Source organism: Dasypus novemcinctus, chromosome 9 (assembly GCF_030445035.2).
Source record: "Dasypus novemcinctus isolate mDasNov1 chromosome 9, mDasNov1.1.hap2, whole genome shotgun sequence".
Taxonomy (NCBI): Eukaryota; Metazoa; Chordata; class Mammalia; order Cingulata; family Dasypodidae; genus Dasypus; species Dasypus novemcinctus.
In genome coordinates, this window is record NC_080681.1 from 80,909,132 (window position 1) to 80,936,169 (window position 27,038).

The window sequence follows — 27,038 nt, forward strand, 5'->3', positions numbered from 1 at the left end:
TTATGCTGGGAGAGAGTAAAGAGGTCTCAGCTTTTGTTCTGTATACTTCTGTACTGTCTGATTCCTCTACAATATGCAAGTCTAGCTTATAAAAATTTTTTAAAAAGTCAATATAGAACTCCCAAATAAATCTTAACTTAAAGCAAAAAACAAACAAAATCCTCAGACCAGAATCATTTTTTTTCCATTATAATTACTTACTAAAGCTTCTGGTTCAATCGCAAAGGTAACCACTTCATGTATAGAACTATAGTGGTAAAACTAAGATCATACACAAATTTCATATGTCATTGGGGAGTTATTAGAAGTAAAGGAATTCCACAAATCTGTACCTGTACTATTTGGTGTTGGAGTCTGATGATGTCCCAGGGTAGCTAATACAGGTCCAACTGGTAGGGAAGATGGACGCTGCTCTGACTTACACAACTGAACAGGTTCTAGGAGATTTGAACATGTGAAATATGTTAGGGAAAAAAAAAAGGAACACATACACTCTGTTGACTGAAACTGTTTGGCATTCAAAGTTTTAAAGATCAGTAATTTTTGAAACTTTAGTCCATTGAGTCAAGTACCATGGTGATACTGTTTTCTTATCCTGATACTCTTGAACCCAATGATGCTAAGCTTCCGAGTAGATACCAGGCAGGACATCAAGAGATCAGCCATGTAGGTCAACACCTTAGTACAACTGCTCTGTAAAACTACCAAAAGACACACAACGTCAGACAATCTGACAAGAATGTGTTTTTGAGTCTCAGATCACATGAAATCTGTAATAGGGCAATTCCTCTTTAGCCCCCTGAATGATACTGAGCTCATTCTCTTAAGGAATAAACCTTACAAAAGGATTACACATACTCATAAGTATTGAAAGAAAGGATTTGCCCGTACATATTACCATTTCTTCCTTAACTATCTTATCACTGAGAACATGGAAATGCTGGATGCAACAAAAGGCAAAAGGAATCAGTGTAGCTGGGTAGTGGCTCTGAGCCCTTTGCCAGTTTGTAAAAAATACTATATTTAAGTACTCTATACTTAAAAAAATCCAGATGTCTATTAGATTTAGCAGACAACACAAATTTCATTCTTCCCTTTCTCTCTCTCTTAAAATACACCATGAATAAAACATTTGTATTCTTCAGAGCTAAAAAGAATGCACAAAAATAGAGCAATGCTGGATCACACCCAAGTAGCTCAACGCAAATTAGATTTTCCTTATCACCATGAATCTTGGGTCAGGACTCTGTTCCACCAGCCAATCCTACTCTTAGTAACAATCACGTTTGTCTTCCATTTCATTTTGAAAACCAAAACCCTTTTTATCATACTTTGAAAGCCCCAAAACCAAACAAAAAATACTATCATCTTTTTCCAGTTCATTTTCGGCTGTTGTTTTGTTTGTGATTCCTGGCTTTTACTAAAACAGCAACATATATATATGGGAAAAAATCCAAAAACACAGAGCTATTCCAGATTACCATGGCAGCTAAACAAATTAAGCGCTTCTCATAAATGAATCTTATGAACCATTTGTCTAATACTCTACCTGGAGGTAAGACAGTCTGGGAAGGCATTGTGCTGATCACAGGTTCCAAAGGACTAGGTTGGTATATTGCATCTACAGGATTAATAGTGCTCTGAGATAAAGAAACACAATAGAGTTATTTTTAATTGAACATCTTTCCCATGCTGACCCTCCCAAATGTATGAAATGCCTACATTTCTGACAGCAAAATCCTGAGGGCAGCTATATAGATATGTTGGTCAAAATGCAAAGAGGAAACAAAATGCCTTTTCTACACAGATATTTGAGAGTTTCTCGTAACAAAGCATAGTTAGGGAGGGGAGATAAATACATCTGTATAGGAAGGTAACACTAAATGGAAAAGCTTGAAAGGAATTTTAAAATGGTGTGTGATTTCAAGAAACGAAAAAACAACCACCTCTCAATTCAATATTTCTCAAAATTCCATAGGAAGAGAGGACTTCTATATCTGTGTATTGTGCATGTAAAGACGTCTAGTTTTAAGGTCATGAGTGGCAAAGAGCGCTATTTCCTAACCAGGGGGTGGGGAGGTTGGGATTGGGCAAGGCTTTCTGTTGGAGGATTTAGAAGAAGGGAAAATATACATAAACATGTATTTATAATTTAGGAACAAAAAGTTAGGTTTCACTGATTTCAAGCCAAGAAACTATTCTGACAGCATTGTAAAAACAAGATTCCATGGCTTACTAGTAAGCAATTTGGGGGGGGGGGTAGAGGGGTAAGATTTTAAATCAAGGGCTTTGTTAGAGTAAAGTTTATTTAGATTCATGATTTAGAAGACTAAACTGGACGAAAACCAAAAAATAAAATTTAACAAATCTTTGACTTTTCTTGATCTGGAAAATGAAACTTCAAATATATATTATATAGAGCTTATAGCAGAAAATACTAAAACATTATTTTAGTTGCAAGGGAAATACTTTGCTGATGTATGAACAAGAAATCCATTTGTAAAAACTCAAAGGCACCTAACAATGGAAACTGAGATAGTAGTAGAGCTTTTGTAGCTTTCTCACTTAATGTCTAAGTTTCACACAATGCAAAAGGAAAAAAAAACCAAGCTTTAAATAAATATATATTTTCTTAAGATTTTAAAGCGTTTTTGGTTTGTTTCTTAATTTTTTTCTCTTTTTTCTTTAGGCCACTAGGCCTGAAAGCTGCAGAGGCAGTGGTGACCAGGGGCAGAGAGAGGTGGCCGGGGGAGCCACTGCTCCATTTACACCTGGTCGCCCTAGGCCTCGACATAAATATTTTAAAATCATTAAATCTAATCTTTTAAATCAGGTGATTGGAACATAAATATTCTACAATAGTTGGCATGTGTTCATAAATATTCTAATTGGAAAATAAGAACACTTAGAGAAGAAATCCTGAAAACAATCATTAATAATAACAAAATTTTTTTTTAAAAACCTAGTAAAGTGAAGTAAGGAAGTTTTTTTTTTTAAAAAATTGGGAAAAGCACAGAAACTGGGACTTGGAATTCTAACTCCTTCAAATCTTTGCTCTACCAAGGACGCGGCAAGTCCCTTACCCTCCATGGTCCTCAGTTTTCCCAGACTGTAAAATGAAGAAACATCTGGATTATATGGTCTCTATGGGCTTTCTAAGTCTTGAAACATACTTTGTTACAATTCTGTTTTTCAGACTCCAGACAAGGCCATAGTAACAAATGTCTGATCAAGTCCAGGAGCTGTTCTTAAAATCCATGTTTTTAACATAGTGCTTTCTCCAAAGGACTCCAGGTGCTTCACAGAAAGATAATATTCCACCATTAATACCTTGATCCAAAGGAATGAGAATGTATCATGTGTTTACCCTTCCTATTATATAAGAAAAATTACTCAAGAGACTAAAAAACAAAATAACTTTGGAACAAGTGACAACAATTGTACTTTTTGGGTGAAATGTTGTTTTCCAGATGAAATGTTCTAAGCATAGGCTTGTCTAAGAAAGAAAATACTTTTTGACCTTTTTTTGCTTGAATATTAAAAGTACCCAATTTTCTTTCTTTCTTAGGGGAAAAAACCCATTCTACATTTATAATTTATCGTACTTTGTCACTCAACTTCAGGTTAAAATATGGCAAATTACAATGTACAACTTGATTTCAAAACAAATGTGCAGTTTGATAAGTACAAATAATAACCCTCAGACCTAATCTGCTGTGACAAAATAAAACTCATACAATACAATGTACAATGTTATATATTCATATATGTGTATAAGCTAACATTTACTGAGTAATATGTGCTCACTGTGCCTTATCACAACCTTCTAAGGCAGAACTAATCACCTTTATGCCTAAAAAAATTAGTAATTCTTTAATATTATCATATATCCAGTCAATGTTCAAATGCCCTCAACTATCTTTTCTTTTTTAAAGATACACAGACCATACAAAACTCAACTATATTAAAGAGTTTTTGTTTTTGTGTTTATAGTTTGCTTGAATTAGCACCCAAATAAATTCAAATATTGCAAGTGGTTGACCAGATCTTAAGTCTGTCAGTCTGTCTCTATTACAGAAGTTGTATGTTTACTTAAAATGCATAAAATATAGAGTTTCCATACATACCCTCTCTTTTATAGATAAGGATAGTTAAGTATCTTGCCCACGGTCACATAGCTAGTAAGCGGCAGAGCTGTTATTTAAACCCAAGCAGCCTGGCTTCAGTGTCTATACCACGAACAGTTCCTTTCTTTCTTCAAATACAAACTCCTCAGGAAAAATGCTATAATCCCTTATCAAAATAGTTGAAATGTTTACTTTCTACAAGTTTAGATTTCTAATCAGTAAAAACTTTCTACATATCTTTAATGGCAAAAGAGTAAACATTTATGCTTTATAAAAGCCTGCCTTTTAAAAAATCATAATATAAAGTAGCTAAATTTGCTTTGAGGGAAAGGAGAGAATCTTTAGGGGTCTTTGGGAACCATGACATGACAACACATACAGTCCTTCCCAATAAGGCTTACAATCTTTAGTGGTATCTCCGGAGGAGATATTATTTTATATTGCATTTTCATCTATAATCAACTAATACAAGGTACTATATCACCATGGCTCACATTTTGAATTCACATTTTGAAAAGAGAAATGAAAATTCCAATGCTTTTAATTCAAATTAAAAAAATATTTAATCTCTGCTTTAAGAAATATGCAAAGAAGATATTTATTTAGCTTTTTTTTTTTTTCATTTTAAACTAAATATAAAGCACTCATTCTTTCGATTATAATCATGAGATGGGTTTGAAAATTTACACAATGAGTTTCCAGATCTCAGACAAGCTGGCATTTGTTAAAGAGTCAGGAAAAAAAGGATGCCGACTCATGCTTCTTCAGAAATCTAATTTGAACAGAAGTCACTCAGTTTCACCCTAGTTTCACCATGAAACTAGGGTAGCTAAAACTACAAACCTTCAAACACCTAGCTGGGAAATTCTAACAAAGTTTTCTTATTTCTTTTTAGAGGGGAAGTTGATTATAAAGGAAGGGAAAAAAGTCTGGGGAAAGGAAAGAAAAACTAAGAAAATGGCCATAAACAAAAGAATTACTGTTGCAACTTCTTCCAACAAAAATAGAGTATATACCATAGAAATAACCATAGTTAACATAATATAAAAAATCTAAAAATGAAAGATAAGAAGAACTTATAAACATACTTAAATAGATTAAGCTGTTTTGACATTGCACCCCCCACTCACTTTCTTCTGAGAAAAAAGAAGTTTGACAAGAAATATAGCATTATAAATTATGCCTTATTTAGTCATAAAAGCTGAGGTCTTACCCTGATTAGCCCTTAAAGTTAACACATGCAAAGTGACTGAGTCTGAACCAATGCTTAGAAAAATTTTAAGACTGACATTCCCCCACGAATGATTGCTGAAAGATGGCCAACTTAGGGAGCTCAAGGAAAATTGCAAGAGTCAATAACAAAAAGCAGTGAGTAGGTGAAAAGAGGAATTTAAATTGCGTTGAAAAATGAGTAGAAACTCAGGCCTCTCCTGACATGACTGGTTATAATGCTCTGCAGAAGTAAAGGGAAACAAAAGGATTAGGTTAAACTTACTATCATTCCATCTGTGTGCTTCTCCGCATTACACTGGTCCTTAAGGGAAAATGTTAAAAATATTAACTTCATTCTTTCAAGTAACTCCTAGTATACTTTCTTTCCTATTAAGAAAGTTTATTTTGCTGGATAAGTAATAATTTTAGAACACTATTTTTCTGCTTCCATTAGTTTTTTTCCCCATTAAATTTTAATTCCATCTGAACATTCTTAACCAAACATAATTCTATCATTGGCTATCTATACAATGATCAACAGCATGGCAATTAATTTTCTATACAGGTATTTAATTAATTCGTTTTAGAAAGATGCAATTGAACTGTAGTCACACTGATACCAACAATTAAAATACTTCTAGGTTTAAATTTTATAGTAAATTATGCCAACACCCCACAATTATCAAACTTTTACTGAACTTTTAAAAAGAATGACAACCATATCCCCTTAAAAAACTGAGAAAAGATTCCATTTCACATATTCTGTTGCTAGCACTAGAATTACACTAATTCTAAATATAGAATATATATTTCTATACTATAATACTATCCTATTATAGTAACTCCAAAATATATACTATTATAGTAATTCTATAACATATATTATCTAATACTTCTCTAAACGGAAGTTCTGACTTCTGTTTCAGTAAACATAATCACTGTTTCCATGGACTGATGATACAGCAGCTAACACTTACTACCTGGAAAATATTTTACATATATTAATTCATTTATTCTACTAACAAACTTATAACATGTACTACTAGAGAAAATGAGGAAACTGAGAGACAGGGTATGGAGCCAGGATTCCAAAACAGGCAGTCTGGTTCCAGAACCCATGCATTCAACTAATACAAGGATATACCCATAGAATGAGAAGGTGATGGAAAGTTGCCAACACACTTTGGCAACAGTCTCTTTCCTGTTAACTGTATCTGAAAGGAACCCAAGAGCTCATGTTTTCTCTCCTGGATCTCTTCTCTTACCCGACCCCCTCCCCCCCCCCCCCAACTCTTCTTTTGACAGGCCCCGTGGCCAACATGAGAGCATCTGTGAGGAACATCTTTTTGGACTGTCTAATCCTTATGGATGGAAAACTATTTCCTGAATGAGTATTATGTAAGAAGTAGTTATCAGAGATCAGAGATTTGGGGCAAAAAGTATATGCTATGAGAGAGAAACCTGAGGAGGGAAAAAAAAACTTAATGTTGAAAGTTAGGATTATTTATTATATATTGATTATACAATCAATGTATTTTTAGAGTATTGCAGCCTAAGAAAACTACTTTTTGGATTTTCTCATGTTCATTCAGCTAAAATTGTAATTGTATCAGAGTTTTTGGTAGTTGCATCCTGTACTTAAACTAAAAGCTTTGGAGAAATTCCCTAAAATGAATTAAAAAAAGAAACCATGCTATACAAACACTATAATGGATGCCATCAATCCCTGCCACTTTTTAAAAGGACATTTCTCCAAAGAAGCAGACATACCCAAGGGAAATAAAATCTGACTTTTAGTATTACACAGACAATATATTTACCTTTAAATAAAACTGTCTAAAGTTTTAACTATACTATCTGGAAGTTTACACGCATTAATAGAAATCTTTGGTTTTGGTTGTATGTCATTTTAACTATAACCTTTTCTTTCTTTAACTACCAAACTTATAAATACCTACCTATTGAAGGATCAATGAAGAGCAATTTGAATATTTGGGGATAATTTTTCTAAAGTGCAAGTTGTGGAAAGAGTTAACAGCAGATCTAAGATGTCTATCTTTAGAAAAGCCTGCTGACTAGGTTGGCCCTTGTCCAGTGTCTAAGAATTTGGATTTGGGAAGGTTCCCATTACCTTACTGATAAAAATGGGCCATTGTGACTAAATTGATCGCAAACAAATGCTAATGCTGAATATCAGCTTTTCTTCTGAAAGTCTGGAATCTTAGTAAGTGATAGGCAGAAGGTGCCTCAAATGACAAAACTCTAATAAAAACACTGGGTACTAAGTCTTTAACAAGCTTCCCTGGTAGACAATATTGCACAGGTGTTGTTGCAATTCATTGCTGGAGGAATTAAGTGGATCCTGTGTGATTCTTCTGGGAGAGGCCTCTTGGAAACTTATACCTGGGTTTTCTCTAGACTCCCCATGAGCCTTTTCCCTTTCCTGATTTTGCTTTGTATTCTTTGGCCAAAATAAATCAGAGTCCTAAGTAGGACTCTACTGTGTCCTTGAAATAAATCAGAGTCGTAAGTAGGACTCTACTGTGTCCTTGACTCCTCCCCTCCTAGTGCATTACCGAACCTGAGGGTGGTCTTGGGGACAATGCTTATCCCTGAGAGAAAGTGCATTTTAAAAGCTACATAATTCACTTTTTCCCTTTGTCTGCACAAATGAGTTAACTGGATTTTTAGAATATCAAATGTTTCAGTAATTCTGAATACAAAGTTGAAAGGGAAATTACAAAGAAACTTTCTTGTTCAGAAGATGAAATTTTAATTTACTTTTAGCTTTTCTATATAAATTTCTGAACATTAAATTGATTTATTACACAGATGTGATAGAATGAATTTTCCAAAATACCCATTAAGAGATGGGGATCGTGTGCCCTTCCCTTGAACCTGGGCGGGCCTCTTTGACTGTCTCATCAGTAAGCACAGGAGAAGAGACATGATGTGACATGTGAGACCAAGTCTTGGAAATGCCACACTCTTCCCACCTTATTTTCCTGGAATACTTGCTCCTGGAATCCTACTACCATACTGTGAAAAAGCACAAGCAGCTTGTGAAGAGGACCATGTGAAAAGGAACCAGGCCCAACTTCCCAGCCATGTGAGTGAGCCACCTTGAAAGTGGCTCCTCCAGCCACCAGTCAAGCCACCACAGCTGATGCTGCATGGAGCTGAGGGGAGTCATGAGGCCTGTCCAAGCTGTAGATTTGTGAGCAAAATAAATAAATGTTGCTGTTTAAGCCACTCAGTTGTGGGGTGGTTTATTATGCAGTAATAAACTACTGATGTAGAATATTTTAATATCTAAGAAAACTAACACTTTTAATTCTGGCATAATATAAACTATTAACATCTGACAATTTCTTTTCAAAATGTTCTCAATTACTGCATACTATCTACAGGGTATTCTGAAACCCAGTCTATTATTTTTGTTCCTGCAGTGATTTCTTTTTTTAGGGAAGGTTAAATTCAGAGAACCCAGAACCCACTGAAGGCCTTACTAGCAGTCATCCCCATCGTATATTTTAGGGACCTTGTTTTTGTTGTTGTTGTTAGTAAACCACAAATTGTCTTTTATAGGGGTCAGCTCAAATTAAATCTCAAATATGACTGGACCACAGGACTCAAATGAATTCAATATGAATTATGTCCAATGCTACTTCTCACTTAAATTATATCATGTATTTACTGGTTGTACGTTCCTCATTCCTTAACACAATGGCTATTGTCTTCTCAGAATATACCAGCATTATTGAGATCTGGAAATATGACAGTGAACAAAAACATGAGCACCATATAGTTTGGGAAGGCTTTCTAGCAGAATTACAGATTCCTGTATTATTTTAACTATGCATTTTTTTAAATACATGAACTATTTCCCCACATTCATAATGAGGTAATGTAGTTTAATGAAAGCTCTCTTAATTATATACCCAAACACTTTCTAATTATTTGAAACAAAAAATAAACACCCTGTAGAGATGAAGGAAAATTTCTCATTTAAGTCTGATAAGATTCAATAAAGGAAGCTGGATGACTGAACATCCACATGGATCTGGATTTGAACAGACATTTCTCCAAAGAAGATACACAAACAGCCAATGAGCACATGCAAAGAATCTCAGCATGATTAATAATTAGGGAAATACAAATCAAAACCACAATGAGCTAACACTTCATACCATTAGAATGGCTGTAATTTTTTTTGTTTATTGTTTTTTTTGTTTTTCTTTATTTTCTTTTAAATGTTACATTTAAAAAATATGAGGTCCCCATACACCCCCCACCCCACCCCAGCCACCCCTCCCACATCAACAATCTCTTCCAGCATTGCAGCACATCCACTGCACCTGGTGAATACTAGAATGGCTGTAATTAACAAGACAATTGGGGAAGAGGATTTGGCTGAACTGATAAGAGCATCCACCTACCACATAGGTCCAGGGTTCAAACCCAGGGCCTCCAGACCCGTGTGGTGAGTGGACCCACGTGCAGTGCTGATGTGTGCAAGGAGTACCCTGCCAGACAGGGGTGTCCCCTGTGTAGGGGAGCCCTATGCGCAAAAGCACAGCCTGCCCAGGAGTAGCGCCAAACACACGGAGAGCTGACGCAGTCAAGATGATGCAACAAAAAGAGACACAGATTCCAGGTGCTGCTGACAACAATGTAAGCGGACAAAGAAGAATACACAGCAAATGGACACAGAGAGGGCAAAGGGGGGGGGGGGGTGAAGGGAGAGAAATAAAAAAATAAATCTTTTAAAAAAACCCAAAAAAAACAAAAATAAGACAATTGCAAGTGTTGGCAAGAATGTGGAGAAATTTGAACCCTCATATATTGCTGATGGGAATATTAAATGGCCTGGCCACTTTGGAAAATTGTTTGGCAGTTTCTTAAAAAGTTAAACATAGAGTGACCATATGACCCAGTAATTCCACTCCTAGATTTATGCCCACAGAGAAATGAAAGCATACATCCACATAAAAACACTGTATGAGCACATTCTTAGAGCATTATTTATAATATCAAAAAGTAGAAACAACCCAAATGTTCATCAACTTATGAGTGGATAAATCAAATGTGATATATATATAGAATAAAATACTATTTGGCAATAAAAAGGGATTAAGTACTAAAGCATCATGAAATATAGAGAGTACATGCTACTATACTGATGAACCTCAAAAACATGCTAAATGAAAGAAGCTAGTGACAAAGACTACATATTTTATGATCCCATTTATATGACATGTCCATAATAGGCAAATCTAGAAACAAAAAGTAGATCAATGGTTGCCAGGGGATAGGGGAAATGGAAAAAGGAGATAGAAGTGACAGCTTAATGGATATGGTTTTTTTCTTTTCTAGAAAGGGAGGTGATAAAATACTTTGTGATGATGGTTTCACAACTAATTATTCTATAAGCTACTGAAGTGCACACTTTATATAAATTATATATCAATAAAGTATTTTCAAAAATTTGATGCAAAACAATTGAGTACTGATAAAAACAAAAAGTCTGTGGAGGGGAAAAAAAGCTCTCCTAGGGTCTAAGAACAACTTAAGTAAATCTACTTTAAAAGTATATGGCCAACTTCTCTCCCAGAAAAATAGGTAGAGCATAGGCAGAAACGGCCTGGAAAAAAAATGTTCTAGGGTTTAGGACACTAGGGGAAGACTGGATACTGCCCAGAGAGAGATGGGCATAGGAAAAATAATCTAGACAGAAAGACGGAGAGGAGCTGCAGCTGGAGCCGCTGGTGCCCTTCCCCCATGCCAAAAGCAGATAATTTGGAATTCTCTGGCCTTGGGCTGGCACCTACAGACCACTGGGATCCACCTCCCCAATAAAGGGGAGAGAGAGGGACACGACTTAAGGCTGATTCAGCTATTGGCCAATGCATTTGGTTTGCTGTGATCCCAAGTCTTTCCAGGCTGGGTGGGGCCGTACCATTGTTTGCCTTGCCAGCACCAGGCTAAAGAGATTCAGCCCTCTCAGTCGCCCTCCCTCTTGACTGGGACTGGTTGCTGAGGACACCTGAGCACACCACGGGGGGGGGGGGGGGGGGGGGGCTGTGTGGAATTATTTCCTACCCCAGAAAAGAGAGGGGGCTGCCAGCAAAGGTTAGAGAACAGCCTCTGAGAAAGTCTGAATTGCAAATCCCTGAATATCCTCCAGGCAGGAGTCTCTGTCACATTGTTGTGGTCCACACTGCCGTCCACAAACACACTCCAACCAGACTTTGAACTGACATGGCTGCTGAAGAGCACTATCTGCTGGCTGACCAAGGAACTGCATGAGCGGAAACCATAAGTGAGAGAGTTTTTCCCCACCCTTTACAGCTGCCCTCCCCAAGGTCCTCAGAAGTGGGTCTGCAACACATGACTGGGTCCAGGACCCAGATTTGAGCAACTAACAGGGACAATCCTAAAGACCTAGAACGGCTAGAATGGGTTGAAACAAGAATCAAAGAATGGCATTAACACATGGCTGCCCACCACTAAATCCTTAAGAGAGAAATTGAGCATGAGAGTAAACTCGCAATCATAATCAAATACCTAGACGTCGGCAAAAAATTACAAGCCATACTAAGAAAATGAAAGAAATGGTCCAAGCAAATGAATATATCAAAGTTCCAGGTGAGACACGACTTGAGACAACTAATCAACAAGATTCATACAAATGTTCAAAATCAAAATAGTGAGTTAAAAGACAGTGTGGCTAGAAATAAAGGACATTAAGAAGACAGTGGGCAGGCACAAAGAAGAATTTGAAAACATGAATAGAAAAGTAACACTGCTCTTGGGAATGAAAGACACAATAGATGAGATAAAAAACACATTAGAAGGGGAAGTGGATGTGGCTCAGGCAACTGACTCCCTCCTACCACATGGGAGATCTGTGTTTCGGTTCCCAGTGCCTCCTAAACAAGAGAGCAAGCTGGCATGACGGGTAGGTGTGGCAAGCTGACACAAGCTGACCCAACAAGAGACACAAGAGAGAAAACAGAGTAAGAGACCCAACAAAGCAGGGAGCAGCGGTGGCTCAAGAGATTAGGCGCCTCCCTCCCATATCAGAGGTCCTAGGTTCACTTCCTGGTGCCTCCTAAAGACACAGCACACAGCAAGTGCAAACCATGAGGGGGTGGGGAGAAATAAATAAATATATAAAATAAATCTTAAAAAAAAATTAGAGGGAAGTGGATGTGGCTTAAGCAGTTGGGCACCCACCTACCACATAGGAGATCCCAGGTTCAGTTCCCAGGGCCTCCTAAAGAAGACGAGCAAGACAGTGAGTTGATGCAATGGGCTGGCAAGGCAAGCTGACACAACAAACAGACAAAACAAGGAAACACGAGAGACACAGCAAGTGGGAGCAGAGGTGGCTCAAACCACTGGGCGTCTCCCTCCCATGTGGGAGTTCCCAGGTTTGGTTCCTGGTGCCTCCTAAAAAGTAGATGAGCACACAACAAACAGACACAGCAGACAGCAAGTACAAACCATGATGGGGGGTGGGAGATGGAATAAATAAATAAATCTTTTTAAAAAACACATTAGAGGCATATAACAGCAGACATGAAATGACAGAAAAAATTAAGTGATACTGAAGACACAAGAGCTGAAATTGAAATGAGAGAAGAATATTGAGAGAAAAGAATGGAAAAAATTGAGCAGGGGCTCAGAGTTGAATGATAAAACGAAACACAACATACATTTCATGGGAGTTTCAGAAGAAAAGAGACGCGAAAAAGGGCAAAAAGAGTATCTGAGGATATAATAACTGAAAATTTCCCAACTCTCATGAAAGAAATGAATTTATATGTCCAAGAGGTGCAGCATACCCCAATCAGAATAAAGCCAAAAAGACCGACTCCAAGACACATACTACTTAAGACTGTCAGACATCAAAGATAAAGAGAAAATCTGAGAGCAGCAAGGGAGCAGCAAGCCATCACATGCAGGGGACACCCAGCAAGACTCAAGTGTGGATTTCTCATCAGAAACAATGGAGGCGAAAAGACAGTGGTATGATACAGTTAGGATACTGAAAGAGAAAAATTGCCAGCTGAGAATTCTTTGTGTGGCAAAACTGTCCTTCAAATATGAAGATGAGATTAAAATATTGACAAATAAACAGAAACTAAGAGAACTCATAAAAAAGAATCTTCCTTTAGGAAATATTAAAAGGAGTCTTACAGCCTGAAAGAAAAAGGAGAGAGAGGCTTGGAGAAGAATATAGATAGCAAGATGAGGAAAAAGGATAACCAAAAGAGTAAAAAGACAGACAAAAGTAAAATATAACATATGAAAACCAAAGAATAAAATGGTGGAAGTAGGGAAGCAGATGTGGCTCAACTGATAGAGCATCTGCCTACCATATGGAAGGTCCAGGGTTCAATACCCAGGGCCTCCTGACCTGTGTGGTGAGCTGGCCCATGTGCAGTGCTGCCGCACGCAAGTAGTGCTGAGCCATGCAGGGGTGCTCCCGTATAGGGGTGCCCCACGCGCAAGGAGTGCGCCCTGCTAGGAGAGCGGCTTTGTGCGAAAAAAGCCCAGCCCACACAGGAGTGTGCCGCACATACGGAGAGCTAACACAGCAAGAATGACACAACAAAAAAGAGACACAGTTTCCCAGTGCCACCTGATACTGCAAGTGGACACAAAAGAACACACAGTGAATGGACACAGAGAAAAGATAATGGGGGGGGAAGGGGAGAGAAATAAATTAAAAATCTTAAAAAAAAAAAAAGGTGGAAGTAAATACTGCAGTAGTATCACTGAAAGTGAATGGATTAAATGCCCCGATCAAAAGATATATGCTAACAGAATGGATGAAAAAATAGAAGCCATCCATATTTGCCTACAAGAGACTCACCTCACCTCAGACCCAAGGATACAAACAGGTTGAATGTGAAAGGCTGGTAAAAGATGCTCCAGGCAAACAGGGGTAGCTATACTAACATAGAAGAAAATAGACTTTAAATACAAAAAAGTTGTAAGAGATAGAGAAGGCCATTGTATCTTAATAAAAGGGACAATCCACCAGGAAATATAACAGTCATAAATATCTATGCACCTAAAACTATGATGCCCCAAAATACATGAGGCAAACTCTGGCAAAACTGAAGAGAGAAACAGACATCTCTACAATAATAGCTGGAGACTTCAACACTCCACTCACATCATTAGATAGAACAATTAGACAGAAGAAACAACAATATGATGAACGAGCTAGACCTAACAGATACATACAGAACACTGCATCACAAATCAGCAGGTTATATTACATACTCTTCTCAAGGGCTCATGGATTTTTCTCCAGAATAGACCACATGTTGGGTCACAAGGTGGGTCTCAATAAATACAAAAAATTGAAATTATACAAACCACCTGTCAAATCATAATGGAATGAAACTGGAAATCAGTAATAGATGGGAAAGGGGAAATTTTCGCAAATATGCGGAGGCTAAGTAACATACTTCCTAAACAATCAGTGGGTCAAAGAAGACCTTGTTAAGAGAAATCAGTTAGTGAATACATTGAGACAAACGAAAATGTGAACACAACTTACCAAAACTTATGAGATATAGCAAAGGCAGTAGTGAGAGGAAAATTTATAGCCCTAAACATCTATAGCAGAAAAGAGTTAAACTCAAAAGATTTAACTGAACAACTGAAGAAACCAGAAAAAGAACAGTAAAACAATCCCACAGCAAAAAGGAAAAAAATAGTAAATATTAGAGCAGAAATAAATGAAATTGAGAAAAAAAAAAGAGAAAATCAACAAAACCAAAAGCTGGTTATTTGAGATCAATAAAATCAATAAAGCTGTAGCTAAACTAACAAAGAAAAAAGAAAGAAGAGACAAATAAATAAAACCAGATATGAAAGGAGGGAAGTTAAAACTGACCCCAGAGAAATAAAAAAGATCATAAGACGATATTATGAGAAACTGTATGCCAACAAACCAGACAACCTAGATGAAATGGACAAATTCCCAGAAACACAATCTACACTGCCTTGACAAGAAACACAAAAACTCAACAAACCAATCATATTTAAAGAGACTGAGTTAGTCACCAAATTCTCCCAAGTCCAAGACCAGATGGCTTCACAGGTGAATTCTACCAAGCATTTCAAAAAGAATTAACACCAATCCTGTTAAAGCTCTTCCAAAAAACTGAAGAGGAAAGAAAATTACCCAACACATTTTATGAAGCCAACATCACTCTAATACCAAAAGCAGATAAAGATACAAGAAAGGAAAATTACAGACCAATCGCTCTAATAAACATAGATGCAAACATTCTCAAGTGAATACTTGCAAATAGAATCCAACAGCATATCAAAAAACTTATACACCATGACCAAGCAGGATTTACTCCTGGTACACAAGGGTGGTTCAACATATGAAAATCAATTAGCATAATACATCACATTAACAAACTGAAGGAAAAAAAAGACCACATGATCATTTAAATCAAGGCAGAAAAGGCATTAGACAAAATCCAGGATCTTTTCTTGGTAAAAACACTTGGAAAGATAGGAGTCGAAGGAAAATTCCTCAGTATGATAAAGAGCATTTATGAAAAACCCACAGCAAAAGGTTGTTCTCTAATATTGGATAAGGATGCTGTCACCACTGTTAATCAACATTGTGCTAAAAGTTCTAGTCAGAACAATTGGACAAGGAAAAAAGGCATCAAATAGAAAAGAGGAAGTAAAACTCTCACTATTTGCATGATGTGATCCTATATTTAGAAACTTATGAAATTTCTAAGACAAAGCTACTTGAGTTAATAAATGACTTCACCAAAGTGACAGGATATAAGATCAACACACAGGGAAGCACACTGGGCCCAATGGATAGGGCGTCTGCCTACCACACGGGAGATCCGTGGTTCAAGCCCCAGACCTTCTTGACCCGTGTGGAGCTGGCCCATGCGCAGTGCTGATGCGCGCAAGGAGTGCCGTGCCACGCAGGGGTGTTCCCCGTGTAGGGGAGCCCCACAAGCAAGGAGTGCACCCCATAAGGAAAGCCGCCCAGCACAAAAGAAAGTGCAGCCTGCCCAGGAAAACTGCCGCACACACGGAGACCTGACACAACAAGATGACGCAACAAAAAGAAACACAGATTCCCGGTGCCGCTGATAAGGACAGAAGCGGTCACAGAAGAACACACAGTGAATGGACACAGAGAGCAGACAACGGGGCGGGGGGGAGGAAAAAAAAAAAAAAGTCAACTCACAAAAATTAGTAATGGGGAAGCAGATGTGGCTCAAGTAATTGAACTCCAGCCTACCACAAGGGAGGTCTGGGTTCAGTTCCTGGTACCTCCTAAAGAAGAAAAGCAAGACAGCAAGCTGACGCAACAGGCTGGTGTGGCAAGCCAACGCAACAAAAGACATGGAGGAAAATATAATGAGAGACACAACAAAGCAGGGAGTGGAGGTGGCTCAAGAGATTAGGCACCTCCCTCCCACATGGGTCATCCTGGGTTTAGTTCCCAGTGCCCCCAAAAAGAAAAAAAGAAGACCAGCACACAACAAAAACAGACATAGCAAATGCAAACAAAGAAGGTATGGGAAGACTTTCACTGCCTGGCCCTGAAATGAACTACAAAGATACGTGGTCAAAACAGCAAGGACAGGAGCAGGGGTAGCTCAGTGGTTTGAGTACCATTTTCCCTTGTACAAAGTCCTGGGTTAAATCCCTGGTACTTCCTTCAAAAAAAAAAAGGCATGATATTGGCATAAAGACAGACACATTGATCAACAGAATAAAATTAGGAGTCCAGAAATAAATCCTGACCTATATGCCTCTACAGCCCACTGGTTTTTGTCAAACTACCAACTCCATTTAACCAGGACAAAACAGTCTCTTCAACAAATGATGCTGACAGAACTGGATATCCATAACCAAAAGAATGTAAGAGGACCCCTACCTCACTCCCTACATAAGAATCAACTCAAAATGGATCAAAGCCCTAAATATAAAAGCCAGGACTATAAAACTACCAATAGAAAATTTAGGGAAACATCTTCAAGATCTTGTGGTAGGTGGTGTTTTCTTGATCTTACAAACAAAGCCGAAACAAAAAATGAAAAAAATAGATAAATGGGACCTCCTCAAAATTAAACACTTCTACACCTCAAAAGACTTTGTCAAAAAGGTTAAAAGGCTTAATGGGAGAAATTTGGAAATCATGTATCTGATAAGGATTTTATATCTAAGATATATAAAGAGATGCAACAACTCAACAACAGAAAGACAAATGACCTGATTAAAAAATGGGCAAAATATGTGAATAAACATTTGTCCAAAGAAGAAATACAAATGGTGAAAAAAAAACACATTAAAAAGTGTTATTGAGACCATCAGTGTAAGTTGTGCTATTCTAAGGTATTCTCCTGCCATTTGTACTAGGTCAATACACTGTAATTACTGCTTACCAAGCAACAGTCTGCCACATCAAAAGCTGAAACCTTGATCTAATGTGATTTTTATAGCATTCTTTTTTTAATTAAGCAAAGGTCATATGCCAAATAGAAGTGATATAATTTCCAAAACAAAAAAATAAAAACAAAACTTCCTGATATTACTTGGAGATTTTTCCCTTCAGAAAAAAATGGGAGCAGTTACAACAGAAAGCTGTGATGGAGCATGCAGATTGCTGCTATGTTACACCCAGCTATTATGTGACTTTGAAATTTTTAAAAAATTTTCTTTCCTTTCCCCTGGCAGTCTCTCAAGCTGTAGAATCAGATACAGCAATCTCAAATAACATTTTAACTTTTAAAACTGTGTGCTGATACTCATGATTTGGAAATATAAAAATCTGGTCCTGTTTTCATCAGAAATGAATTTAAAGTAGAACAGTTGCTTTTCTTTAAGAGTTCACGTCATTATGTCTCTGATCACTCTCTCCCATAATTGCATCACTGTTTGTCACCAGCAAGTGGCAAAAACCCTTTTTTTTTTTTTTTTAAGGAGATACTGGGGATTGAGCCTGGAACCTTGTATTTGGGAAGCAGGTGCTCAACCACTGTGCTACACCCCTCTCCACAAAAAACTCTCGGCAGTTTACATTTAAAAACTGGTTCACTTTGTTACAAGGGCAATAGGTGACTAATGTTACATACCTGTCTTTGTATTACCTTCAGCTGTCTCCAGTTATGGATTTTATGTGCTTTGTAGCCTACTGCACAGAAAGCAGCAGAAAATCAAAGATTTAAGGGAAGTGCTATCAGCTGCCAATCCACAAAATGGGAGTTTCTTGAGAATTTTTGTTACTGTGTTATTCTTTTCATTAAGACTGTAATCAAGCTTACATGCAAACTATTGGTAATTTAAATTTCCTTTTGTGTCACTCAATGTGAAACTGCCTAATTTGAAAACAAATGTAGGTTACAATAAATAAAGATTTAGGCATTGTTTAGCTGGGAAAAAAAACAAGTATACAGTCAGAAATCCCCCAGTTCTAAAGGGCAACCTAGATCTGCACTGTCCAGTTTAGTAACCACTAGTCACCCATGGCTATTGAGAACTTGAAATGTGGCTCGTTCAAAGTGTAAACTACACCCAGAAATGTGAAGACTTGGTGGGAAAACGGACAAAAAAAAAACATGATCTGTCTCATTAATCAAGTTTTATACTGATTATATGTTGACAGGATAAAATTTTGGATATACCAGGTTAAATAAAATACATTATTAACATTAATTTCACCTGTTTCTTTGTACCTCTTTTAATGTAGTTAATAGAAATTTTTAAATTATATTTGTGGGTCTTGTTATATTTTTACTTGGCATTGCTCGTCTACACAGGATATTAAAGTAAATACACGACAAACTTGAAGTCTTAAATACCAATTTAATCAATCAACAATATTTATTTGTACCTATTTTAGGCAAAACATTAAAAATTATGTAAAACAACTTGATCTGTCTGTACCTTGAAAACACTAATTGTCTTTATATTTGCCTTTATGAAATACCATTTAAAGAGCCTGATGTTTAGTTACATAGAAATATTGTTCAAATGCATAATTTAACCATCTGGTGACAATCTATCAGAGTAAAAGTTTTTACTCATTATAAATCATAACCAGGGAGCAGGTGTAGCTCAGCAATTGTGCACCTACTTCTCATGTACGAGGCCCTGGATTCAATCCCCAGTAACTCCTAAAAAAAATTAAAAATTAAAAAAATAAAAAAATAAAAAAATCATAACCAAAAGGCGACTAGTATACTGTTTTTGTTAAATTCAGTATTTTTATTTTATCTTTTTAAAGATTTACTTTATTTATTTAACCCCCACTTGTTGTTTGTGGTCACTGTTCTCTGTGTCCATTTGCTCTGTGCTCTGTGTCTGTTTGTCTTCTCTCTAGGAGACACTGGGAACTGAACCCCGGACCTCCCATGTGGGAGGTAGGTGCTCAATCACCCAAGCCACCTCAGCTCCCTGGTTTGTTGGGTCTCTCATTGTCTTTCCTCTTTGTGTCTCTTTTGTTGCATCATCTTCTTGCAACAGCTCGCTGCGCCAGCTTGCCTTCTCCAAGAGGCACCGGAAACCGAACCCAGGACCTCCTATGTGGTAGGCAGAAGCCCAATCACTTGAGACACATCTGCTTCCCAGTAGTTACTTTTAAATAACAATAATTCTATGATGAATCACAATCAACTAACATGACATTGTAAGTATACAAACATTTATGAGTTGTGGCATGTGGTCACACCACCAGATCTTGATGAAGAACTGATCAAGCTACATGGGCCTCCCAGATTATCTCCATTCCTGCTGCCCTCTCCACATGTTGTCTCTAAGAAGCTAATATTAAATCAGCCCCAAAACAATAAAGGTATAAAATTAGCAATCTTGGGAAGCAGAGATGGCTCATGCAATTGAGCTCCTGCCTACCACATGGGAGCTCTGTGGCTTGGTTCCCAGTGCCTCCTAAAGAAGACAGTGATCTGGCATGACAGGCAGGCATGGCAAGTTGACACAAGAGGTTGCAACAAGAGACACAAGAAAAAAGAAGATAATGAGAGACACAACAAAGCAGAAAGTGGAGGTTCCTGATGCTTGCCAGAGAGGACAAGTAAGACAGCAAGCTGATGCAACATGCAGGTGTGGTGAGCTGACGCAACAAGATAATGCAATAAGAGATACAAGAAGAAAAAACATAATGAGGGACATAACAAAACAGGAACAGAGATGGCTTAAGAGATTAGGTCCCTTCCTCCCACATTGGAGGTCCTGGGTTCAGTTCCCTATGCCTCCTAAAGAACAAGGAAGACGAACAGACACAGTAAGTGCAAACAAGTGGGTGGGGAAAAATAAATAAATCTTTTTTTAAATATTAGCTTTTTATATCCCTTTGGGATCTCAAATGACATTTTATGTTTCAAAGTAGTTGACTCTAATGTTTTATTGACCTGCCAGTTGAAAACAGTCTTCCAAAGTGGCTGTAACAATTTCTATTCACATTGGTACTGGATAAAAGTTCTCACATTTTCACCAACACAGGATATTGTCACTTTAAAATTTAGAACTCTCAAAAAAATTTTAATATAAAAAACATTTATTTAAGGCTTATTATATGCCTTGCACTGAGCAATACAAATAGAAATTCATTTAAGCATCACAGTATCAGTAAGAGACAGGTACTATTATTATCCCCATCTATATAGAAGAAAATCAAGAGAGAGAAAGGATTTATAAACTGGCTCAAGTTCTGGAACTGGAATTCAAAGCCAGGCAGTATGGTTCAGCCCTTGCCCTTGCAGATTATGCTATCCTGCCTCTCAATGTTATTTTAAAACCCCATATCAATCACAGATTAATTGATAAGGATTTAACCTAAAGATTACCGTAAAAGGATAAACATCACAGTGCATCTGACATTACTAACATTACAGAGGTGGTTGAATTAAAAATCGTATGTATAAAGGAAATACTAAACCATGCAACCATTAAAAACTATGCATTAGAAAATTCATTCAATAATTCACTATTATCTATCAGCACCTTCTATATGGCAGGCAACTGTTCTGGGCACCAAGGATAAAGCAGTATATCAGACAAAATCCTCAATGGATATTAGATAGACAAAAAACAGATACGGTATTTGGCTAGTGATACCAGGCCATGAAGAAAAAGAAGCTGGGAGAACACAAAGATTATTTAAAGATAGAGTGGTCATGAGAGGTCTTTCCAAAAAGCAGAAATCTGAAGAAAGTAAGCCTTCCAGATATCTGGGGAAATGCCTTCCAGGTAGAAGGAAAAACAAGTACAAATCTCTGAGGCAGAAAAAAGCTTGGTGTCTCTGAGAAAAAGGAAACAGGCCAATGTTGTTGGCATGGTATGATCAAGTGAGTATGGGAGGTAAGATGAGGGAGGAGTAATGGCTAAATTGATGTAAACCATGGTATTTCATTCCAAGTGAGGTGAGAAACCACTAGAGGGACTGAAGCAGACAGTGACATGATTTGATTTATATGTAAAATAAAGATTCACACAGACTTCATATAGGGTATACATATAATCTGAGGCTTAGTATTTATACATAAACAGCCTTAATAACAGTAAAACTTGTTCCTAGAAAAAAAATTAAAAAGCAAAACTCCATTTATTTGATCTGAGTTACCCATTCACAAGGAGAATGAAATGCAGGTTTTCAAATTGGGCTAAAATAAAGACAGTATGTACAGACTAAATTGCAGAAAGTTCTAGAAAAGAGTTTTAGTAATCTGAATTGAAATTCATTCCATCTGAGATATATATATCATAAAAAAAACACAATTTACAAAAATGATAGGGGTGGGGGTAGGGAGTAGGTTATATGGGAACCTCATGTTTTTTAATATAATGTTCTTTGTGATCTATTAACTTTAATAAAAAAATAAAAATAATAATTTTTAAAAAAAGAAATTCATTAGAAAGACAGAAGACCAAAAATGTTCTTGACGGATGACTAAAAGGTAAGCTACTGAGAGAGGCTAAAGTTGCATTGTTTTATAGCTATTTAATGATCTTTGTTATTTTCACAGATCCCCCCAACTTGCCCGAACACTGTCAGCTTTTCTACTTCCTTACTCTTCCAAAGAAGACATTATGAATGCCCTAAAGTATCTGCTCACAAAGAGCATGGTATAACTACTCATTTTTGAGTAACTACAGGTACTTCAAACCCATGTAATTTCATAGCCAAGAAAAGCAAAAATCTTAGTCTCTTCAGGCCTTCCACACCAGCCTCTCTTTTTAAGCTTTAGAAAATATCCCCATCCACAAAAGTAGATAAAAAATTTAGACACATATAAAGAAAATCAGACACAGTGATCAGGAATACCTAGAACAACCAACCCAAACCCTGAAGTTCTGACACTTTAAGTAAATACTGAATCTGGCCTTGACAGAAAATGACATTGGCCCCTTTAACTTATAAGCTAAATATCCTTACTATCTTCCCACAAATGGATTATTTTACACTATTGTGTCATTAATAATGCTAGGTAAAGACTATTATTGGGCAAATGAATATATGCAATTGAACAAGTAAAAGAGGCCAGTAATTAAAGACATAAACATCATTTCTAAACTTGCGTCCTAAGCTGTCTGCCCACCCGCTTCCTGCCACTGTTTAGAAACACAGGGGACACAGAGAGAAATAATAGGGGGAAGAATTAATTCTTAGTCTTAAACAATAAATCTGAAATTCTCAAAATTGCAGACAATAAAATATGTGTTTGGGTTGGAGAAACTAAAATTTCTCAGAAAAGCTGACAATAACAATGAAATTTCTAACCTACAATAACTCAATATATATTTTATTTCATGAATAAAAGTAAAGTAATGGTTCATTAATGAAGTTCTGTAACAGAAAAAAATCTGTAATGAAAAATTAATCTTATCTCTATTATACTTATTATATATAGGAGAAAGAACTTTGCCAAAACTCTGTTCCGCTAATTACCAAGAAAAAATGTTTTATAAAGGATTTTGCAAAATATGTCTCTGTTCCAAGCAATGATAAGGATAAAATGGAAAGGGTGAATTTTCTAACATGCTCCCCTTCTTCCTAGCAACCACCAGAAAATACCTTATTGAAAACAGCCACATGCAGGTAAGAAAACCAACACAATAGTTGTTCTATACTACCAGGAAACCCACAATATAGTTTACTGTAGAAAGGTAATGTATTTCAGAACCAAGTTTTTTTCTGCTTTAAGAGGAAAAGGCCGTTATAATTTTTAAATCCCATTAAATGAACATAATTAAAAGTAAAATGTACTTACTTTAGCAATCTGCAGCAACACAATGCAGTGTTTAATTGATTCTACCATGCTCTACAAAACAAAACACTGATTTTAGTGTCCAATAAAAAGGTCATACAATGTTAAAACTTAAAATATAAAAAGCAGTTCAAATGTGCAGTGTGTAAGTTTATATCAGACAAGAAATACTCTCTCTGGATATTCTGTGGGTTCCATCATGCTGATTATTATGCTGTGTTACCAGAACACAAATTCCATTAGTAGTCCATTATATAATACCAGAAGGCCAATGCTTCAGAAAACTTGAATCACGATACATTTTAATTATAAAAAAGGCAAAATACTTTGTTCATGGATGACACTTTTTATCCAAGGATCTCAGATAGACTAGAATAGGATTAGATAAAAAGGTATGTGAAATTGATTTCAATTGTAGGGATTACTCTATTTATTTAAATTGCTTTGGAAAATAATATAATTCTTCAGCACTAATAAAAACTCATAAAAATTAAAGCCTCGATTGCTCATCAACAGTAGCAGCTTAAAATAGGGATAACATTTAAAGCATTTCCTAATGCAAAGCCAGAGTTTATCAAACATATATAACTTACATTTGTTGTCTCTTTGAGAGTTTCAATTTTCTGTGAAAAATGTAAGTTTAAACAGAAATAATCAGAAGCACAAAGTTTTGTTTTTGTTTTTTTAAATGTGTTAGTCATTTACAGAATTTTACCAAAATGTACCCATTACTGTATGTTAGTACAGATAGAGTGAGAAGGGAGGTATTTTTGGTAATACTTTTTTATTTAAATCAAATATTTAAATAAAAATTCCAGGCATTGAAGGGATCAAACCCTAAGTAAAATCCATGTAATTTATAAGAATATAAAATACTCATACACCTTACCTTAAGACAAGTTTTATCTTTTCTACAGATTTGTGTGATTTAAAAATGCTTGAGAATCACCTTTAACTTTAATAAACTAATTACAGATTATAAGGAACTAAGTGACAAAACTAAGAATAGAAGGTGAGTTAGAATATAAGTTACTACTATTATGAAATATAAATAAGCAAAATGCAAGGCTACAGGCCCCAGGAAAACAAAAATAAATTAAAAAACAGTACTACATCAGAAAATCTAGTCAAGGGGAGAAAAGATGTTAATTAAAAAAAAAAGAAAACAATGTTCAAACTACAAAATGGTTGTCAGAATTCCAAAGTGGCAGGTAGACAGAAGAACTACAATTAAAGCAGCACTTGTTTTGTTTCCCTGTGGCTTCTGTTTACTCTGAAAATTCTCGACAGTTTCTTAGTAGCTGAAGGGACCACAGGAATATTTAATAAAATAACTTCCTACCATTACCATATGATACCTGATGAGGAAAGAATGTAATCCTAGGAACTGAGTTTATAAAAAGGGTAATACACTTAAAATTTGCACATTACCCTTTTGCTTAATTATGAAACTAACAGAAATTCACCAGTAAACTCTCCTGGAGGTGCATGTAGCAGTACAATTATAATAGGTCAAACAGTCAAAACACTGGGGTCCTTCTGTTATTTCCTCCAAAGATTCTTGGATTTAAACATTTTAAAGTCAAAACCATGGCTATAGAATTTACCTTTCTCTGTTCATCATCTTTGCAGTTTTGAAGTTTGTCATCAAAAAGCTACAGGATTAAAAAAAAATGGTTATAGTATCAAGCTATACTTTACTACATGTATATATTATTTAACATAGAAAAGTAAACTTTAGCTCGTAAGCATGTTTCTTCCAGGAATAACTTATATATACTGTATTTTGAAGATAATATTTTTTCAAGACACTATAGCAAAGCAAGTTCTATTATGTGAATGATTCTAAACAGTCAAGATGTTACTCTGAATTTCAAGCAAAGGAAACAGTACTTAGAAGTACTTAAATATCAATTCAAACACAAAATAGATTTTTCTGCTTTGTCTTCCAAATTTATAAACATTCCTTTTTCTTCCCAGTACTTCTGCTTTTAATTTAATTTAAAGGAGGTATTGAAGGAGACCATTTATTTCAGTAATGATAAAGAGGTAGTGAGACCACCTCTGCCACATCCCCCAAAAGATGGAAAAAACAAGGCCTGAGATCAGGCCACTAAAAACTTAGCATTTCACAGAAATTTTAAACAGGATATAAACATGATTTTGCTTTATTGTCTTCTAATTATGTCTAGATATTTATATTTTAATGGCCCCAAAAATACATTAAATACATTATTTATCAATGTAATTAAAGATTTTTAAATAAACCACCTTTAAATGTTGCTGAAGAACTACCTGAGGGTTGTAAATTAGCATCAAGTAACTTTTTTTTTTTTGAGATTTTTAATTTATTTCTCTCCCCTTCCCTACTCCCCCAGTTGTCTGCTCTCTATGTCCATTCGCTGTGTGTTCTTCTGTGGGAATCTGTGTCTTTTTTTGTTGCATCATCTTGCTTTGTCAGCTCTCCGTGTGAGTGGCGCCATTCCTGGGCAGGCTGCAGTTTTTTCATGCTGGACGGCTCACCTTACCGGGCGCACTCCTTGCACGTGGGGCTCCCCTATGCGGGGGACAACCCTGCGTGGCACGGCACTCCTGGAGTGCATCAGCACTGCGTGTGGGCCAGCTCACCACACAGGTCAGGAGGCCCTAGGTTTGAATCTTGGCCCTCCCATGTGGTAGGCAGATGCCCTATCCGTTGGGCCAAATCCGCTTCCCCAAGTAACTCTTTTAAATCAAAATGAAGCTCAGTATCATTCACTACTTTATATCAATTCAATATATAAATCAGGCTGCCATACCTTTAACTGTTCTATCAAGATTTGTAGGTAAGCATCAGCCTCTGTAAGTTTCTTATCAAAATCCTGGACACTAGGAACAAATCCTGAATCCAAACCCTAGAGAAAAAGAAAGTTTGCAATAAATCTGGCAGTACTTAAGCAATGCTTAGTAGTACAAAAATAAAAATATTTCATCCTTCATACATGAAGACATTTCAGTTTGCAACATGAAAATAGAACTTTTACACAAATAATAGGTCTATTTAAGTTACTTACATCTCCAAGAATAGTGGTACATCAGTCTCCCCCATCAATTTCTAGCAATATTCCCTTCTCATCATCAATTCCATACGCTGCTTTTCAAATAAGCCCTACCCTTCAGAATCACTTTCTTCCCTCCAAATGGAACATAAACAAAAACACCTAGATTACCTATTTTTTCCCTTTGTTCAGCTCATTCCTTCAGTCCCTTAATCTTAATTTCATATTCTCATTAATTCAGTTTTCCTATTCTCCAACCAAACGTATCAGTTCTGAAGTTTTCTTACCTCCTCCATCAGGGAAAAAAAAAAAGGAACCTCAAAATTCTCACCTCTTCTACGATGATGTTCCTCTTCAAG

At 36.4% G+C, this 27,038-nt stretch overlaps 2 protein-coding genes across 20 annotated transcripts in view; one reads left to right on the forward strand and one right to left on the reverse strand.

Moving 5' to 3' along the window:
• Positions 1-8,591, forward strand: part of NRDC (nardilysin convertase) — a 163,559-nt gene extending 154,968 nt beyond the window's left edge. For 3 of the 5 annotated variants that reach the window (XM_071217448.1, XM_071217445.1, XM_071217440.1), the window contains one exon: positions 3,197-4,046. Coding sequence is in view for 4 of the 5 variants with exons in the window: in XM_071217445.1 (XP_071073546.1) it covers positions 3,197-3,252 (56 nt within the window). In the remaining variant the exon portion in view is untranslated. Of the gene's footprint in view, positions 1-3,196; positions 4,047-6,644 lie in introns of those variants that run through there. The other 2 variants (XM_071217443.1, XM_071217442.1) reach the window with 2 other exon arrangements.
• Positions 1-27,038, reverse strand: part of OSBPL9 (oxysterol binding protein like 9) — a 201,250-nt gene that overhangs the window by 29,506 nt on the left and 144,706 nt on the right. For 8 of the 15 annotated variants that reach the window (XM_004476492.5, XM_071217451.1, XM_004476488.5 and 5 more), the window contains 6 exons: positions 26,440-26,535; positions 25,249-25,296; positions 24,235-24,264; positions 23,645-23,695; positions 1,550-1,640; positions 333-437 (listed from right to left, as the gene is read on the reverse strand). In XM_004476492.5, the coding sequence (XP_004476549.1) occupies positions 333-437; positions 1,550-1,640; positions 23,645-23,695; positions 24,235-24,264; positions 25,249-25,296; positions 26,440-26,535 (421 nt within the window). Of the gene's footprint in view, positions 1-332; positions 438-1,549; positions 1,641-5,622; positions 5,662-23,644; positions 23,696-24,234; positions 24,265-25,248; positions 25,297-26,439; positions 26,536-27,038 lie in introns of all 15 variants that reach the window. The other 7 variants (XM_004476489.5, XM_004476487.5, XM_071217450.1 and 4 more) reach the window with 1 other exon arrangement.